Source organism: Cebus imitator, unplaced genomic scaffold (assembly GCF_001604975.1).
Source record: "Cebus imitator isolate Cc_AM_T3 unplaced genomic scaffold, Cebus_imitator-1.0 Scaffold197, whole genome shotgun sequence".
NCBI classification, from domain to species: domain Eukaryota; kingdom Metazoa; phylum Chordata; class Mammalia; order Primates; family Cebidae; genus Cebus; species Cebus imitator.
The window spans coordinates 500,643-517,774 of record NW_016107512.1 but is presented as its reverse complement, the minus strand read 5'-3'; the positions used below and the strand labels follow the sequence as shown (position 1 = coordinate 517,774).

General features: G+C 54.2%; 2 protein-coding genes across 9 annotated transcripts in view; one reads left to right on the top strand and one right to left on the bottom strand.

Moving 5' to 3' along the window:
- PRICKLE4 (prickle planar cell polarity protein 4) overlaps window positions 1-6,549 on the bottom strand; it is a 7,736-nt gene extending 1,187 nt beyond the window's left edge. Inside the window, exons 1-8 of one of the 5 annotated variants that reach the window (XM_037745289.1) lie at window positions 5,875-6,549; window positions 5,635-5,737; window positions 4,183-4,326; window positions 3,559-3,666; window positions 2,728-2,865; window positions 2,265-2,468; window positions 1,478-1,682; window positions 376-1,034 (exon numbers count right to left, since the gene is read on the bottom strand). In XM_037745289.1, the coding sequence (XP_037601217.1) occupies window positions 661-1,034; window positions 1,478-1,682; window positions 2,265-2,468; window positions 2,728-2,865; window positions 3,559-3,666; window positions 4,183-4,326; window positions 5,635-5,737; window positions 5,875-5,954 (1,356 nt within the window). In that variant the 5' untranslated portion in view covers window positions 5,955-6,549 and the 3' untranslated portion in view covers window positions 376-660. Of the gene's footprint in view, window positions 1-375; window positions 1,035-1,477; window positions 1,683-2,264; window positions 2,469-2,727; window positions 2,866-3,558; window positions 3,667-4,182; window positions 4,327-5,634; window positions 5,738-5,874 lie in introns of those variants that run through there. The other 4 variants (XM_037745291.1, XM_037745292.1, XM_037745293.1 and 1 more) reach the window with 4 other exon arrangements.
- On the top strand, window positions 187-16,897 carry FRS3 (fibroblast growth factor receptor substrate 3). Of its 4 annotated transcripts, XM_017547253.2 has the most exons (8): window positions 7,446-7,542; window positions 9,155-9,298; window positions 9,724-9,784; window positions 10,301-10,389; window positions 11,694-11,880; window positions 13,793-13,954; window positions 15,111-15,259; window positions 15,540-16,897. In XM_017547253.2, the coding sequence occupies exons 4-8, from the start codon at window positions 10,324-10,326 to the stop codon at window positions 16,452-16,454; spliced, it is 1,479 nt and encodes a 492-aa protein (XP_017402742.1). In that variant the 5' UTR covers window positions 7,446-7,542; window positions 9,155-9,298; window positions 9,724-9,784; window positions 10,301-10,323; the 3' UTR covers window positions 16,455-16,897. The 4 variants fall into 4 exon arrangements, with proteins under 4 accessions (XP_037601216.1, XP_037601215.1, XP_017402742.1 ...); XM_037745288.1 differs by lacking the exons at window positions 7,446-7,542; window positions 9,724-9,784 and adding an exon at window positions 187-376; XM_037745287.1 differs by lacking the exons at window positions 7,446-7,542; window positions 9,724-9,784 and adding an exon at window positions 1,028-1,309.
- The last annotated feature ends 235 nt before the right edge of the window (window positions 16,898-17,132 follow it).

Here is a 17,132-nt window from a genome sequence, read left to right as displayed (position 1 = left end):
GCCCCGAAGCCAATCTCCCACGTTGTCAGGTATTTCGGGGGTTTCATTAGCCGAGCCGGCAGCGCTCACCGGGACCCCGCTGGAAGCCATAATAGAAAGCTTCGCACGAGCTTCGTTGGAGGAACCGTATAGGCGTCGCCGGCGGATGACGCACCTCCGGTCTGGCACTTCCGGTGGCCACCGGTCGGCAGGGGACGCTGTTCGCTTAGTCCGACATCGGAAGAGAGGGACGGCCCCCTGCTGCGCGTCCACCAACACTACGAGGGGAGGAGCGCGGCCCAGCTCTACGGTCCCCTGCTCCCCGTCCCACCTCCGGCTCTCCAGCCGGTAACCGTCACGCGTGCTGTGATCATTTAATTGGCTCGGGAGGAGGATGGTGGGGACGGGGCTGTCCCAGCCTGTGGAGGTGGGGGTGGGGGCTATCTCAGCAAGGGAAGCGTAGCTTTGGACAATGGGTTTTGCCAAAAAGCTCTCCACCAGAAGTCCTAGAACACGCAGTGCTGAAGGGGGTGCACTCCAAACTTGTCACCTCGCCGCCTCTCATGGGCGTGCGCATGACTGCGTTTCAGTCTAGGATTTTTCTAGGGGGAGGATAGCCTTGTTCTCCCGCTCTATAGACTTCTTTTCCCCCATTCACACCCCCTTCTCTGAGCTGCGCCTCTAGCACACGGTGCAGTGCTTCTTAGAGGCGTTGCTGTCCTCTGCTTGGAGGCTTCCGGGGGTCTTCCAGGACAGGGGAAGGCGCTCGCCTAAGAAAAAGCCTTCAGGTTCCGAGTCAGAGGAAGAGGAGTAGGTGGGGAAAGGAGTGTCCTTGGGATGACGAGGAGTCTTCAGGCGGCATTGCTCCTGCCGTTTGGGTGCTTCCGCTTTGTCCCCAGGTCGGCTCTCCTGCTGGGGACTGGATCCAGGCAGCCCCGTCCGAGTTTGCAGGCTGGAACAGCCGGCAGCAGCGAGGAGTGTTCGGGAGAGGGTCACAGAGTTCAGCGAGGTTTGGTCCCTTCCTTCAGTTCGGTCGGGTCCAGTCTCCCCTGTTCCTGGCCAGATCAGAAACGCTGGTCTCAGAGCGCGGAATCTCCCTCCCAGAGCCTGGCTAGACCACTGCCGCAGCTAGCCGGGGTGAGGCCCAGCCTCCCGCCCCGCCCCTTAGGCCGCGCGCGCCGCCGCCGGGAGTCCTCTCCTGGGTCCCCCGCCTCCACCCACCAGAGGGCGGCCGCGTCCCGTGCCTGGGAGGGAGTGCGGCGCCGCAAGCCCGACCGCGGTGCGGGGTGGGTTCGAGAGGCCCTTGGAACGCTCCAGCCAGGGACGCGCGGTGAGAGCTGCGGGCCCCAAGGCTCGGGTATGGGGGGTGCGGTGGGGGACCGCGGGCGCTGCTGGAGGGACGGGACGGCGTGGGACCGGGGCAAGGGTCCCAGCCCGGGAGAACCCCCACAGCCCAGCCCAAGCCCCCTCCCGCTTTGACCTGCATCCTCTCCCTTACCAAGGAACGCCTGCCCTTCCAGTGCCCCAGCCGAGCTCCAGCCTGCATCCGAGTAGCGGTTCTCGAAGCAGCTGGGGCAGCAGGGGCTTCCCCCAGGCAGGGCATAACGTCCCCCGCCCAGGGGCCCGGCGCAGTCCTGGCAACAGAAGTGGTTCTCATGCCAGTGCCGTCCCTCTGCCTCGGTGCAGTGCCGAGAGAAGATCAGCTGGGAGAGGGAGAGGGGAACGGTTCATTCATTCATTCATTCATTCACTCATTCATTCATCCAGTAACCACGCCTTTTACCCAGTTAACGCTAAAGCACGTCTACATACATTCCCATTTGACCCACTCAGCCACTCTAGGACTCAGGGAGGACTGATTGGCTTAGCCAGGATCCCAGCTAGCAAGTGGCACAATCCAAAGTTCTACCTGGGGGTCTGGACTCCCAACCCAGGGCTCCAGGCTTCCTTTTATGCTGGCATTAAGGGAATTTCTAGCATGATGAGGCACAGCACTGGGCACTTGGCATATACTGATGAGCATCTGTCCAAGAGTCCCTGCTCTAAATTCTCTGAGTCCAAGAACATTTGAGGGACTCTGATTGCAATGGGGGCACGAGAAAGGCCGTAGGCCCCACATGCCCAGAGCTCAAGTCAGAACACAGGGAATTTGGTAGTCCCAGGCTGGTTACTAGTTCTGCCCGCTCCCTGATACTGGGAGAACCTGTGGGCCAGTAGAGTATCCCTTTGTATCCTGCCACTCTGGACCCTGGGGAGACCCCCAGTTCTTCCCCTCCAGGCTGTACCTGGTCACAAGCCGGGCAGCGTGGGCGCAGCAACTCTGCATGATGACGGCCGCAGTAGAGTTGTCCATCATGGTAGAAGTAGATGAGGTTTACCAGGGCCTGGCCACAGGCCTGGCAGGCAAAGCAGGGCTGGTGCCAGCAGCGCTGTTCCCCTGCCCGGGCTGCAAACACTCCGTACTCCCCTGGCTTCAGCAGCTCCCTGCACTGTGGGAGGGGAGGTACTGAGGTGGTCAGAGTAGGCACTACCGACCTAACTTCCCTCCTTGCTCTTCTAATCCAATCCCAACCTGTTCTCACCATACCCTAGCAAGCCCACATCCACTGCAGCCTATACCAAGAGCTCCCAAACTTGGTTTCTGTTTTTCCTGTTTCCCAACCAGAGTCCCAGAAGCTAGCCCATTCTGCAGAAATAAGAGGGCAAAGAGTGGAGGAAGGAGAACTTGGTGGGAGGGGTACTACATACCTTCTCACAGGTGTGTCCTTTAAGCTTGGGAAGTAGCAGGCGGGCCACCCCCTGTCCCAGGGCCTCCTGCTTCCGCCTGGCACAGAAGAGCCGCAGCTCGGCCAGCTCCTCCTCCCCAAGGGCCAGGCAGTAGGGCTCCTGCAGAAACAGTCCTCTGCAATGACTGGGAGAGTCCCAGCAGGCAAGATGGAGCATTGGTTGGAGGAAAAAAGACTTGGCTGCTAGGTCAGAGAAAGGTTGTAGAACCTCAGGGAGATGCCAGAGATAATGGCATAGAAGGGCAAATAGAAGAAGGAAAGGAGCTCATGTAAGGCCACCTCAGTCTCCCCCTGCCCCCCAAGAATGGTCATTAATCAGGTCCTGACAGGCCCGCAGCACATAGCCCTGTCACCATTAGGTCTTTGCTCCCAATGAGCTAGAGCTCAGTATCAGTTCCCATGCTTACATTTGCTCAAATTATTTCATATATTCCTGTCTTGCCTCCCCAATTGAATTGTAAGCCTTTAGGCTGGGCACATGTAGAGCCTCAATAAATACGTAACAACCATACTCTCTACATTGTACATTCCATTATCCGTTTCAAAAGTTGTTCATGTCCATTTTCTCATTCGCTCTTGAATGAAGCATTGTGGTGGGCAGAGATGTTCTTGCACCCGCTATTGCTATTGTTATTGCCAATGTGAAAACTCAGGGGAGAATCACCCCCCAACCAGTGGCACAGCTGGGTCTTAAATCTATATCCCCTAACTTGTGGACTGATGTTCTTCCCACAGTAAGAAAAGGGAGGGGGAGGAGGAGGCAAGAGAGGGAAGATGGGGAGAGGAGACCCACATCAATGTCCTGTGGAGGGAGTTGCTGCAGGAGGGTCTGAAGCCCAGTCCAGCTGGGGGCTTGGTTGGTGTCCAGGCAAAGGGAACCCAGGCCCAGAACAGCAGGACCCTGAGGAGACATGGAAGAAAGGGAGGAGTGAAACTAGGTTTTTCTTTCCTTTCTCCTTCTTTCCCCCTTGTCATTGCCACCTGTTCTCCAATCTAGAGCAGCTTCTAAGCATGCCCTCCATTTGGGAGGATCCTCCTTCCAGATTCTCACTGAGCTCGAGGATGGCCTTGGATGCCTGCATCTGTGGTCTTCCTTGAGGGGGGCTGAGGAGGCCCCACACCCCAAAACAGCTTCTCTTCTTATGCTTAAAACCACCCCCTTCACTCCTTGAGGCCAAAGCTCCTAGAGTCTGCTTTGACAACACAGACCCCCTAGGAGAGGTAATGAATATTAATGTGAATGAGTTTAAAGTTAAAACCCCATGTTTTAAGCAGGTGCAGAGACAGGAATTCCTGAAAAGAAAAAAGGCAACAAAAAATTAGGCATGAAGTCAAACCACCTCAGGGTTGGTGGAAAAGGGGAGCGCTCCACAGGATAGAGGTCATGTTGGTCTCAGGAAGGGCACAACTCTACTACCTGAGCAGAGGTATCCTCAGGGTCCCCGCCCGGCAGGTAGCCTGAGTCACTGTCTGAGTTGGCTGGTGGACCTGGCTCCTGGGGGTTGGGGCTGTCCTCTTGGCGGGGCCATCCAGAGTTCTGCACTGACATTGGTGGCAAAGGCTACCCCAAAACAATAAGAACCCCTCCATGTATTAGGCCATTACAATATACTAGGAAGTGTTAAGTGCTTTATAGATACTATTTCCCTCAATCCTCCCAACACCCAGTGACTTAGGTAGCACTGTCCCCATCTTACAGATGGCCCAACTGCGGATCAGAGCGTGAATAGCATGCCCAAGGTCAAACAGCTAGTAAGTGGCAGAGCCAGGTCTTGAGGTCAGGTCTTTTGGCTCCAGAATTTCTGAAGTTCAAATTCTGGGGTCTCCCAAGATTGGGATGGAGGTAAGAGGAGGACAGTAGGAGAGGGCACTTTGCCTGCCTTTCCGGTGGGCCTTTAGGCAGGCCGGCCCTTCTCTCCTCACCTCAACAGCCTTAACTCCCACCATCTCTCACCTTGTACCTGCAGCCCCAGTGAGCCTCCTCCACAACTTCCTACATGGACCCAGTTTTTCCAGCTATATAGGCTTGGGCCTGGTTAAAGGATCCCCTTATCAGGAAGCCCTTCTCAGCTTCTGTGAGCATACTTTTCCTGAGCTCCTGAAGCAAGCAGTGCCCCAAGATTTAGCACCTAATGTTCTTCTCTGCTCCCTGCATCTCTCTTGACTCCCAATCTAGTCTATAAGTTCCTCAAGGTCAGAGGAACACCTTGCACTTTTATCTATAGCAGCAATTGCACTGGATAATCTAAGTGCATCTCTTCAGCTTTCCTCTTGGCAAGTCCTGGTATGACCACAATATCTTGGGGGTAAGAAGTGACTATTAATGTAGAGAAGAGCTGAGCCCGGAGTCCTGCCCTCAGGGAGCTCATAGTAAGACAGAGATGAAACCAAGTAGAATGGGACCAGAGCTCCAGGCAGATATACACAAACTCGAGGGAAAATAACCAGAGCAAACATTTATACTATTTACTCTGTGCAAAGGACTATTCTAGAATATTATATAACATAGTTTATCTCACAATAATCTTATGAGGTAATCTCCTTTAGTCCTCTTGACAGTTAACAAACAAGTTAACTAACTTGCCCAAGATCACACCAAAGGCTTAAGGGAAGCCTTAGGGGGAGCTGGCCTCTGAGAACTGGGATAGATGCTGAAAGTAGCTGGGCACAGGAGGGTCGTCATCAAATCCCTGCCCTCTGTAAGACTCAGTATTGGGGTTGAGGTGAGGGTTTGGACCATAACAGTTAATATTGCTTCCCAGCACTGAACCCTCCTCAGCACAGTCCCCCAACCCCCAACTTCAAATGTCCAACCCCCAACTTCAAATGTCCTGTGCCACCCTTTCCTCCTTCCTGGCTTCACACCCACCTGCTTCCTTCCTCTTCTGTCTCTCAGGTCAGATTTCCCGTGGAAGGCGGCCAGGATGGGCTGTTCACACCAGGAGTAGCCACTTCGCCTGACAGCACTGCCCCTGCTCCAGGCAACAAGAAAGGAAGGGGGTATCTGGGGCCCCAGAAGGGACTTGCAGCCTCTTTCATTTTAGCTCTAGTTTGCATGGAATTGTCCAACACTGAAACAACGCTCAGAAATCAGGCCTCTACTCCTCACCTTTCCATCTCCCCAAAGGCCACCAAACTCCACCTCCACCTAGCACTGGATTCTTTCCATAATTCCCTTCCCCCTCCCATTTCAGATAAGGGACGGAACTGAACCCCTTGTCTTGCCTCCTTGCAAGAGTGCTCAGGAGCTGGACATCGCCAACCCCCACTGCCCTGAAAGGAGAGCCTGAGAGGCCTTAGGGCTTGGGAAGGTGGAGGGATGGGAAGATTTCTGGGGACAATGGGAGGGAGAAGGAAAGGAAGTGCCCAGTCCTGCCAAGTGCCCTCTCGTTAGATGCCCAGAGTTTTTCTAGAACTTGGCGGGCCCACCTCCGGGGCTGGGATTCGGTGTGTTTCCCGAGTCCGCTGGTGTTCGCAGCCTGGCTGCGGGGATTTTAGAGGAGGGGACGAGGACTCCGCTGGGGTCTCACCCTCGCTGTGCGCCGCATTCCCGGCAGTTCTGGATCGACTCTGCTTTCGGGCCCCTTACCCGGTCCCCACCCCAAGGCCTCAGCGCCCGGCCCCGCCCGCCACAATAGTGAGGCCCTTCCTCTCCCACGCCCCAGCGGCCCCCGCCGCTCCCCCGCCCCGTGCCCGGCTGGTGGAGAGGGGCGGCTCAGGGAGGGGCCGGTAGCTGCAGATTGGAAAACACACACACACACACACACACACACACGCCAGTAGCTGCAGATTGGAAAACACACACGCACATACACACACACGCGCACACAGGCGGCTCAGGGCGGGGCCTGGAGCTGCAGATTGGAAAACATACACACACACACACTTGTGGGATCTCTTGGAGCTGCAGGGAGGGGCCTGGAGCAGCAGATTGGAACACACACACACACACACACGTGGGATCTCCTGGAGTTGCAGATTGGAAAACACACACACACACACACACACACACACACACACGCAAGCGGGCACATTTGTGGAATTTCAGGGTGGAAATGTGCGGGTTCCACCATGCAGGTGCAGGGGCTTCAGGCCCGGACTGCGCCGGGTGGGTATCCAGCAGACGCCGGGAGCCGCGTTTACACTGGGTTCTCAACCACTCGCTGAATGGAAACGCCTCGCCGGGCCCGCAGCTCTGTCTCTCCGCAGTTCCCAGGTCCCCCCAAACTCTTCCTCTGGTCTCGCAGCCCCGCCCTTCCGCGTGTTTCCCTTCACTTCTCTCTCCCTTGTCCCCTGTGGTCCCCCTGGGCCCGTCTCTTCTCAGCCCTCTTCCGGGGTCCCTCGTCCTGCCCTTCTCCCTTCAGGTCTCTTCAGACCCTTTCCCCTTCCCTTTGTTTCTCGCCTAACCCTCCTTCCCGGTTCCGATCCCCGGAGCACCCCCAACTTTGGTTACCCTAGCACCGCCTCTGCGCCCCGCCCCCGGCGCAGGCTCCGCCCTGTCCCCGCCGGGCTTGCTCAGTCCCTGACCAGCAGCGCCCTCTGGCGTCTGCGCATGCTCCTTGCTCCCGACAGCAAAGTCCTCCAAAGGGACCTTCTAGGCTGCGCGCCGGTCGCCCCCGCTCGGGTCCGCCCGCCTGCAGCGTCTCGTTGGTGCTGCCAGTGACCTCCGACCCCGCGGCGGCGGGGCGGGGCGGGGAGGCCTTAGCTCCGGGCGGGCGGCGGCTGCTGCAGCGGGACCCGGGAGCGGGGCCCGGCGCCGCCTGGGCCGCGGGGCGATGTGAGTTGGGGCGCGGCGGGGCGGGGACGAAGCGGCTTCACCGAGGCCTTGTCGCGCCGCGCCGCAGTCTCCACTCCCTCCCTAGGAAGCCCCGGGCGGGCGGGTGGCGAAGCACCGGGGCTGGGGGCGGGGATCCGGGGGCCGCGCACCCCGACCTCCCCATTCCTTACTGGCGTCTAGAAATTCTCCTTGGCAGTCCTGCAGCCTGTCCTGCAGCCTCTGGCTCTCCAAACCCTACCTCAACCCTCTCCACCCTGGACACACCATCGCGTCTCCTGAAGCCCTCAGAACCCCCTCACTCATTCAACAAATCTCCTGCTATGCCCACAGACCCACCATTCTCTCTTGGATGCCCCCAAATGCTTCCACTGCCTAGAAATTCCTAGGATTCCTCATATCCCCATTCTCCTTGCGCTATCCAAAATGCCCACATCCAAAATTCTTGCTCGTGTTTCCCAAAACCTCCTCATACGTTATCAGCCCCAACACCTTCTCTAACTCCTGCCCCTGATCCATACCTATCCCAGACCAGAGCCCTCTCCCCCTTTCCACCCAATGCAGTCCTTCCTCAGTGGGCCAATACGTCCTGATATCTTAAAGAGAAGAGATGGTGATAGGGAAATGCAACCCCTCCCCCATCTTGCACCCTAGAGTGCTTGGTTTCAGTGCCCCCGCCCCGCCCCGGTCGGTGGCTCCAGCCCCAGAACTTTCCCGGTGACCTGTCTTTAGTCTGTGCACACCTCCCTGAGCCTGCTTCTTCCAGAGAATAAGCCAGACCAAGGGGATGGCGTCCTTTTACCTGGAAGTTGTCCAAGGATGCAGGGTGCAAGGGGCCCTGGGAAGTATTGTTTCTCCAGAGCGGGAATGTGGATGTCCAGGGCCTGCAGAGTCCTGGCTTGTTGACTTGTCTACCTTGGGCTCAGATGCCCTGAAATTTTGGCTACTGTTAATATTTATGTTAAAATTAGGCCTTTTAGAACTTGGGGAGCAGAAAATCTATTAAGCTTCCAAATTCGAAATTGAATCAGCCTGTCTTGAAAGAGGAGCATGTCCATTTTAGTGATGTTTGTCTTACATTTTTGCCTCTGGAAGTTATTTACGTTAGAAGGTCCACAGTTTATAGTCAGTTGCCCCCAAAACTAAGGCCTTGGCTGGGACTTGGGGGAGTGTTGACCTAAGTCTCCCAGATACTTAGTAGCAACAAAACTGACCAGAATATTGGTTTCCTGAATCTTAAACCAGTGCTCTTTCTCCTATATCACAGTGTTCTTTTGAGAAAGCTCTTTGTGGAGTTAAAGTTCTCTGCAAAGGTAAGGTGGTGGTTTTGGTGTTTGTTGTAACAGGACTCAAAGTGAGATCTAAAGTGACTTACAAGGCCTTGGGTCCCCTTAGACTTCAAACTCATTAATGCTCTGTGAGTCTGTACCTTTCAGGTCCATGGGACTTGGAATTTGTGCTCTCTTTGTCCTTGATTTTACTTCCTTCATTGGTGTTTTTGTCCCATTAGGGCTGGAACAGGTATCCAGGTAGGATGAACTGCCAGGTCAGTTTCATTAACAGTTGGGGATGAAGATAGGTTTCTATTAACCAGTGTCTCTGTTTCCTGTGCTAGGTGAGCCCCAGGTGTATCCCAGAGGGATCCGGGTGAACTTCTCTGCAGACTGTTTGCCATGACAGCCCACCAAGGACGCAGGGAATAAAGTGGAATCCTTCCCCATGCCCCTCCCATGGTCAGCTCCCCGATGGCCTGGGTGAGGTAAGAGCTGTGTATAGGAGTCAGTTTTATGGCATTTCCCAAGTTGGGACAAACAGAGGGTACAGGTCACCTGGTTGTTTAAGGCTTTACCATTCAGCAGGAGTTCCAGAAGGATAGCTAATCCTATAGACTCATTTTTTGCGACAAGTTGCCACCCCTTAAAACTTCTGTTCGATATTGGTCCATGCATTTCTTGTTCTCTTCCATCATTCAAGCCTGGGTGGTGTCCTCTTCATTCTAGGCACAGGCCTGACTATTGTGATGTATAATCCAAGTACCAGAATCCTGGAGGGAAAAGCCAAATAGTAAGGCCTCTGGTCTCCCCTTCAAAGGGAAGCAAGCCCAGCATTTTATCCAATTGAGATTATTAAAATTGTGCACTCTTTTAAACGTTCAGTCTTCTGAATATATCTTTATGATCACAGTGTAACAACTTATTTGAAGAGGACATCAAAAGATAAATTTGCCCTGGATATTGGGATGTTGGTAAGGGCGGAGAGAGAGCTTGGATGATGTGGAATGGATGAGGTAAAAAGGGAGGAAAAAAGAGACAGGTATAGGCCAAAGTGTCTGAGACCCCCAAGTGACAGTTTCTTGGCTGAATCCAAATAAGGGCCTTGGGATGGCACCCACCTCCATCTGCTGCAGATCACTTCTTATGGGCCCCTACTTTTCTTCCTGCCTATGTCCCTCCCTTCCTTGTCATTACATGGGTCAGAATCCTACATACTTCTTAAGGTTCAGATCAAATGTTACCTCTGAAAAGCTCTCTCCAGCCCCCCATCAGCATTCATCTTTAACACATTCTAACTTGGATTAATGTTTATCCAGTGTGTGTCTGGTCCTGGATTGAGAGTGTGAAGTCCTTGAGGGAGGGTCTGTGTCACACAGTCTCTTGGACAGAGTGGGTGATCACAGTGAGGTGCTTCTGCCAGAGTTCCCCAGAGCAGGGTTTTTTGAATCAGAAGTTAGTGACCTGCATATCCCTTATGTTTTTCCTAGGGCAGGCTGGCTGCTCTGACACCATGGGGAGCTGCTGCAGCTGCCTGAACAGAGACAGCGTTCCGGACAACCACCCCACCAAGTTCAAGGTACCCAGATCCCTCTCCTCTTCTGCATTCCCAACATGGCCTCTTGGGTGCAGACACAGTTTAACGGAGTTGCTTCAGCCTCTCTAACAGCAAATGAAATGCTAGGCTGAGGTGGTAGGCTTTTGGAGACTTCTTGAGCTCATGCCCTCTCAAGTAGCCTGAGGAAAAGAGGCCCAGACCACTGCTGTTTTCATGGCTCTTGATATTACCAAGAATGAAGAAATGCCATAATGATGCTTTTGGAACTGTTGTCAGTGTATTTTTATAACTTTATATATCGCTTTTATTGATAGAAAACAAAAGTCTGTATTTGTGAGTTAATATATGTAAAGTATTTAAAATAGTGCTTAGTGGCCAGGCACGGTGGCTCACGCCTGTAATCCCAGCACTTTGGGAGGCCAAGACAGGCAGATTGCCTGAGGTCAGGGGTTCAAGACCAGCCTGACCAATGTGGCGAAACCCCATCTCTGCTAAAAATATAAAAATTAGCCCAGTGTGGTGGCACACGCCTGTAATCCCAGCTACTTGGGAGGCTGAGGCAGGAGAATCACTTGAACCCTGGAGATGGAGATTGTATTGAACCAAGATTGTACCACTGCACTCCAGCCTGGGTGACAGAGCGAGACTCTGTCTCAAAAAATAAAAATAAAAATAAATAAATAAAAATAAAATAGTGCTTAGCACACAGTAAGCACGACATCAGCATTTGCTGTTTGCTGTGGGGAGCTGAGGGCGGACCTAGTGGACCTGTGCCCTCCCCTGCCCCACCTCTCTTTGGAAGGAGCCGCCGCCTCCCTCCTCACTCTGAGGCATGGGAAAGCACATGTTTCTCTTGTCCACCAGAAGAGGGAGCCCTCAGCAAGGACATACTGTTGGGGTAGAGGAGATATGTATTGTTTCTGCCTTGGGCTTGACTTTCCTAGGTCAGGGTGCCCAGTCTCAAGATTTTGAATTTACCGTGGAATCCTTTTCCCATTAACATCTGGGCCTTGTATCCTAAGCCATGGGCTGTCTGAGGTCATCTAACATTTGTTATCTAACCAATGGACCTTGGAGGTAAACTACCTCTTCCCTCACTGTCCATATGACAAAACTGAGCCCCCAGAAGTGGGATTTGCCCAGAGAACTGTCATAGGTCCATGGCACTGCTTCATACAATCATGAGGCATTCAGTAGAGTCTGTGATAGATGCGACCTTTGGTTCCCCTCCTCTTGTCCTGCATCAGATTGTCTCCCAGTGGCTCAGGGACCCGTGCAAACACCTGTTGGACTCACTCATTGACCCTTCTGTCTGTCCCCTGCAGGTGACAAATGTGGATGACGAGGGGGTGGAGCTGGGCTCTGGGGTGATGGAGCTGACGCAGAGCGAGCTGGTGCTGCACCTGCATCGGCGTGAGGCCGTCCGCTGGCCCTACCTCTGCCTGCGCCGCTATGGCTACGACTCCAACCTCTTCTCCTTTGAGAGTGGCCGCCGATGTCAGACAGGCCAGGGTGAGTACCAGGCCCTGCTCCACCCTGGAATAGGGGCTTATGCAGGACTCCAGGGTTCCTAATGTACAAATTAGCCCTCAAGAGGTTAATGTTGTCCCCATCACCTGTGGGCAATAGAGTGTGATGTATTCTCCCTGTAGTCAGAGGTCAGGTGTAGGTTATTCCATGAGATCAAGGCTAGAGCCAGCCACAGCTCTCTGAAGGAGTGGCATGGTCTGGGTTTATCTCTTACTATCCAGACTTAAGCGATGCAAAAGGAATCCTACATGGGACTGTGTTCAGTACAGTTTGGAATTATGACTGTGCAGAGGTGGAATAAACAAGTTTCTCTGATGAGGCTGCCAACAAAACAGTGAGCCTCCGAGGTCATGTTTGCTGGAGGAGACTTCCCTCCGTGCATCTTACCCTTGGAGCTCATGAGGCAGAGGCAGGGGCGCTGGGTGAGCAGGCAGAGCGGGGAAAGGCATCTTTGTTCCTGATGATGTTTGATCTACACTTGGGTTCCCAGAGGGGCTACCCTAGGCCCCAACACAGGGTTCTCTGTGATTCCAGGCTTTCCGTCTTTTAGTCTTCTCATCATATCTTGCCAGAGTAGATCTTTTTCTTCCCTATTTCCTCCCGATCCTATTTGTGTATATCACAGTTGTCCTGTTCCCCAGCCTAATTGTGTTTTAATTGTGGGTATATGCATAGGTACACCCCACGTAGCCTCCCCTAGGTCCCAGGTCCCCCTGTTACAGAGGGGAGTGTAGGATTCCAGGCTGGCCCAATACCCCCAAGGGCATCTTTGAGTCCCCTGATTCACAGACACTCAGCCCAGTCCTGCTGTTCCTGGGACTTTGAGTTGCAGTGTTGCAGTTGGAAGGGGTGTAAAGCTGGCTGCATTGAGGAGCCATGTGATTGCCTTGTCATATTTACCTGCAGCTCGTTTGCCCATCTTTTCTTCCATCCCTCGCCAGAGTTTATGAGGTCAGGGACCTATATACAGTAGACATTTGCTTCCTGGCCATGCACTAGGCTAATAAGTGAATAAGCAGGGAACAGGGTAGACCCTCTTGTCATCAGCGATCTGACAGCTGGTACTCTGGGGAACAGGGGTTGGTAGGCAGAGGAAGATGGAGAGAGCATGTGAGGTGGAATGTTCACTCATCTAATACTGTCCTTTCCACCTTGGTTTTTGTTTTTTTGATTTTTTTTTAGACAGAGTCTCGCTGTGTCACCCAGGCTCGAATGCAGTGGCACAATCTTGGCTCACTGCAACCACTACCTCCCAGGTTCAAGTGATTCTCCTGCCTCGGCCTCCCAAGTAGCTGGGATTACAGGCACCCACCACCACGCCTAGCTAATTTTTTGTATTTTTAGTAGAGATGAGATTTCACCATGTTGGCCAGGCTGGTCTTGAACTCCTGACCTTAGGTGACCCACCCTCCTCAGCCTCCCAAAGTGCTGGAATTACAGGCATGAACCACCATACCTGGCCTCTGCCTTGCTTTTGATACTCTTCTTGTGACCCCTGTATCTGAGGTCAGGAGTTTGAGACCAGCCTGACCAACATGGTGAAACCCCATCTCTACTAAAAATACAAAAAAATTAGGTGGGCGTGGTGGCGGGCACCTGTACTCCCAGCTACTTGAGAGGCTGAGGTAGGAGAATCACTTGAAGCCGGGAGATGGAGGTTGCAGTGAGCCAAGATTGCACCTTTGCACTCCAACCTAGGCAACAAGAGCAAAACTATGTCTCGAAGAAAAAAAAAGAAAGAATGCTCAATGAGGAGAGGCCCTCCTACCCCTGCAGGCCTGGGACTGGCGTTCAGGGACATTTCCTGCACATTGTGCAGCTGCTGAGCTCCTCTGGTCCTTCCCTATTGGGCCCAGGGTCTGGGGGGGCCTCATTTCTTCTCCTCCTTCTCCAGGAATATTTGCATTTAAGTGTTCTCGGGCTGAGGAAATCTTCAACCTCCTTCAGGATCTGATGCAGTGCAACAGCATCAATGTGATGGAAGAGCCTGTCATCATCACTCGCAATAGCCACCCCACTGAGCTTGACCTCCCTCGAGCCCCCCAGCCGCCCAATGGTGAGGAGACCCCAGTGTGTGTACACACACACACACACACACACACACACACACACACACACACGCCCAGGCCCAGGAAGCACAAATCTTGGAGGGATGGGTCAAGCTTGCAGGTTGGGGGTGAGCCAGCCTTCCAGGATAGTTGTCCATGGTCAGAACCATTCTTGAGGATCGATAAGTCCTGGGCTGGGCTAGGTGACTCAAGCCGAGGCTGTTGAGTCCCGGGCCTTGTATCGACCGATGGTTGGGGAACAGACAGGAAGACTTTGGGTTTCCGTAGAAACAGCAGTCTAGCCGGGCGCGGTGGCTCAAGCCTGTAATCCCAGCACTGTGGGAGGCCGAGGCGGGTGGATCACGAGGTCAAGAGATCGAGACCATCCTGGTCAACATGGTGAAACCCCGTCTCTACTAAAACTACAAAAAATTAGCTGGGCATGGTGGCGCGTGCCTGTAATCCCAGCGACTCAGGAGGCTGGGGCAGGAGAATTGCCTGAACCCAGGAGGCGGAGGTTGCGTGAGCCGAGATCGCGCCATTGCACTCCAGCCTGGGTAACAACAGTGAAACTCCGTCTCAAAAAAAAAAAAAAAAAAAAAAGAAACAGCAGTCTAGGGCTTTTTTGCTTCCTTCCTCTGTCTACTGGGTCATCCCCACATACCTTCCTTGCTGCTGGTGCATGCATCTCTGGCTGTGACAGTATTCTGGAGAGGTCCTACAATTTCTGCTTGTTTAGTCGTGGAGTTCAGACCAGGCACCTGCTTGCTGTAGTGTGTTCCCTGGGCTGGCCCATGGGGGACAGGAGAAATGGAAGCAGTCCCTGTTTTTGAGGAGCTTCCCTGGACCTTCCTGGCAGACCTAGAATGAAGCAAAGGGATGGTCCTGTGACAACAAGCTGTGCTTTACCCATTTTGGGTGAGGCAATGATGGAGACAGTGGTGAGGTGTTCTTCAAGGTGAGCTTGAGGGAAAGGGCAGGGTTTGAAGAGCAGAGGAGAAGTGAAGGATAATGGGGTGCTGGTGGCTCCGGGGTTTAACCACTGTGAGGCCCTGAGAACATCTCTCCTCCATTGGAGGAGTCCCGGGATCCGCACACACAGCTGCAGCTGGTTGTCAGGTGGCTTAAGTTCCCCTCCCCTGGGCTTGTCTCTCCTGTGCCCAGCTCTAGGCTACACTGTCTCCAGCTTCTCCAATGGCTGCCCTGGAGAGGGCCCACGATTCTCAGCTCCCCGGAGGCTCTCAACGAGCAGCCTGCGGCACCCCTCGCTTGGGGAAGAGTCCACCCATGCCCTCATTGCCCCCGATGAGCAGGTGAGCACGCGGCTGGCTAGCCCCTGCCCTGTTGGTCTGGGTGGGGATGAGAGATAGGAAATATGGCCACCTCCTCCCAGTGAGGATCATGGGAAGGGGAAGAACATTGTTAGGGTCCCTTCCTGTCCCCAAAAGGGAACAGCTTCCTTGGAAGGTGTGGAGAACAAGGAAGAAGAAACTCCAGCTCTTTTTTCATGTTTCTCATCTCTCATCCTGTCCCTTCTGTTCTCTTTTCTCCCTGCCCTGGGACTCACCTGCCTCACTTGGACTCTCTCCCCAGTCCCACACCTATGTCAACACACCGGCCAGTGAAGATGACCACCGCAGGGGCCGCCACTGCCTGCAGCCCCTGCCTGAGGGTCAAGCGCCCTTCCTCCCGCAGGCGCGGGGCCCTGACCAACGGGACCCACAGGTGTTCTTACAGCCAGGCCAGGTGAAGTTTGTGTTGGGCCCGACCCCTGCTCGGCGGCACATGGTGAAGTGCCAAGGCCTCTGTCCCAGCCTGCATGACCCCCCCCACCACAATAATAACAACGAGGCCCCTTCCGAGTGCCCAGCCCAGCCCAAGTGCACCTATGAGAACGTCAGCAGCGGACTGCGGCGAGGGGTTGGCTGGAGACTGAGCCCAGAGGAGCCGGGCTGGAATGGCCTTGCCCACCGCCGGGCTGCCCTGCTGCACTATGAGAACCTGCCCCCGCTGCCCCCTGTATGGGAGAGCCAAGCCCAGCAGCTGGGAGGGGAGGCTGGGGATGATGGGGACTCGAGGGATGGGCTCACACCCTCCTCCAATGGCTTCCCTGATGGTGAGGAGGACGAGACCCCACTGCAGAAGCCCACCAGCACCCGGGCCGCCATCCGCAGCCACAGCAGCTTTCCTGTGCCACTGACCCGCCGCCGTGGCTCCCCAAGGGTCTTCAACTTTGATTTCCGCCGGCCGGGCCCTGAGCCCCCAAGGCAGCTTAACTACATCCAAGTGGAGCTAAAGAGCTGGGGTGGAGACCGCCCTAAGGGGCCCCAGAACCCCTCGAGCCCCCCAGCCCCCATGCCCACCACCCACCCTGCCCGAAGCTCAGACTCCTACGCCGTGATTGACCTCAAAAAGACCGTGGCCATGTCCAACCTGCAGAGAGCTCTGCCCCGAGACGATGGCACTGCCAGGAAAACCCGGCACAACAGCACCGACCTGCCTCTGTAGGGATGTCCCAGTCCTCACCACCCTCTGCCCCACCACAGTCCAGCCTCTGCCTCACACTCCTGCCCACTGAACCCACCCTCCCCAGGGTTCAGGGTTGCTTTGCAGAAGGCATGGAGGTAAGATCAGATGCTTCCCTGTGCTGGCTGGAGTGCCCAGAGATACCAGCCACTGAGTCTCCTGGTCTGTCTCCAAGCTGGGGAGAGAAGGGTGACCAGGCGAGGAGGGAGCCGTGACGTCAACTGTGAAGGGTTCCCGTGACTGCGTTTAGCGCCCTCCCGTTCTGTCCATTTGTCTTGTCTGCCGACTGTTTGTGTGTGTGTTTTTTGGTTGGAATTTTGAAACATTTTGTACCTGTTAATTTTATTTATCAGTTTATTTTTCTATTTATTGTTTTAAATGTAATTTAACATATTTATTATTAATATAATTATTTTTAAATTCTGGCCCTGTGGATATCATCTTCTCAGGGAATCTTTTCTGGTTTGGTCCTAGAAAACTTGGCTCAGAGGTGAAAGGGCAAACCTAATTGAGGTAAGGGCTTCATTCCGGGAAATTTGGGGCAGTTATGGTTTTTGTGACAAGTCCATGATCTTTCTTTTTTTTTCCGAGATGGAGTTTTGCTCTTGTCACCCAGGCTGGAGTGCAGTGATGTAATCTCAGCTCACTGCAACCTCTGCC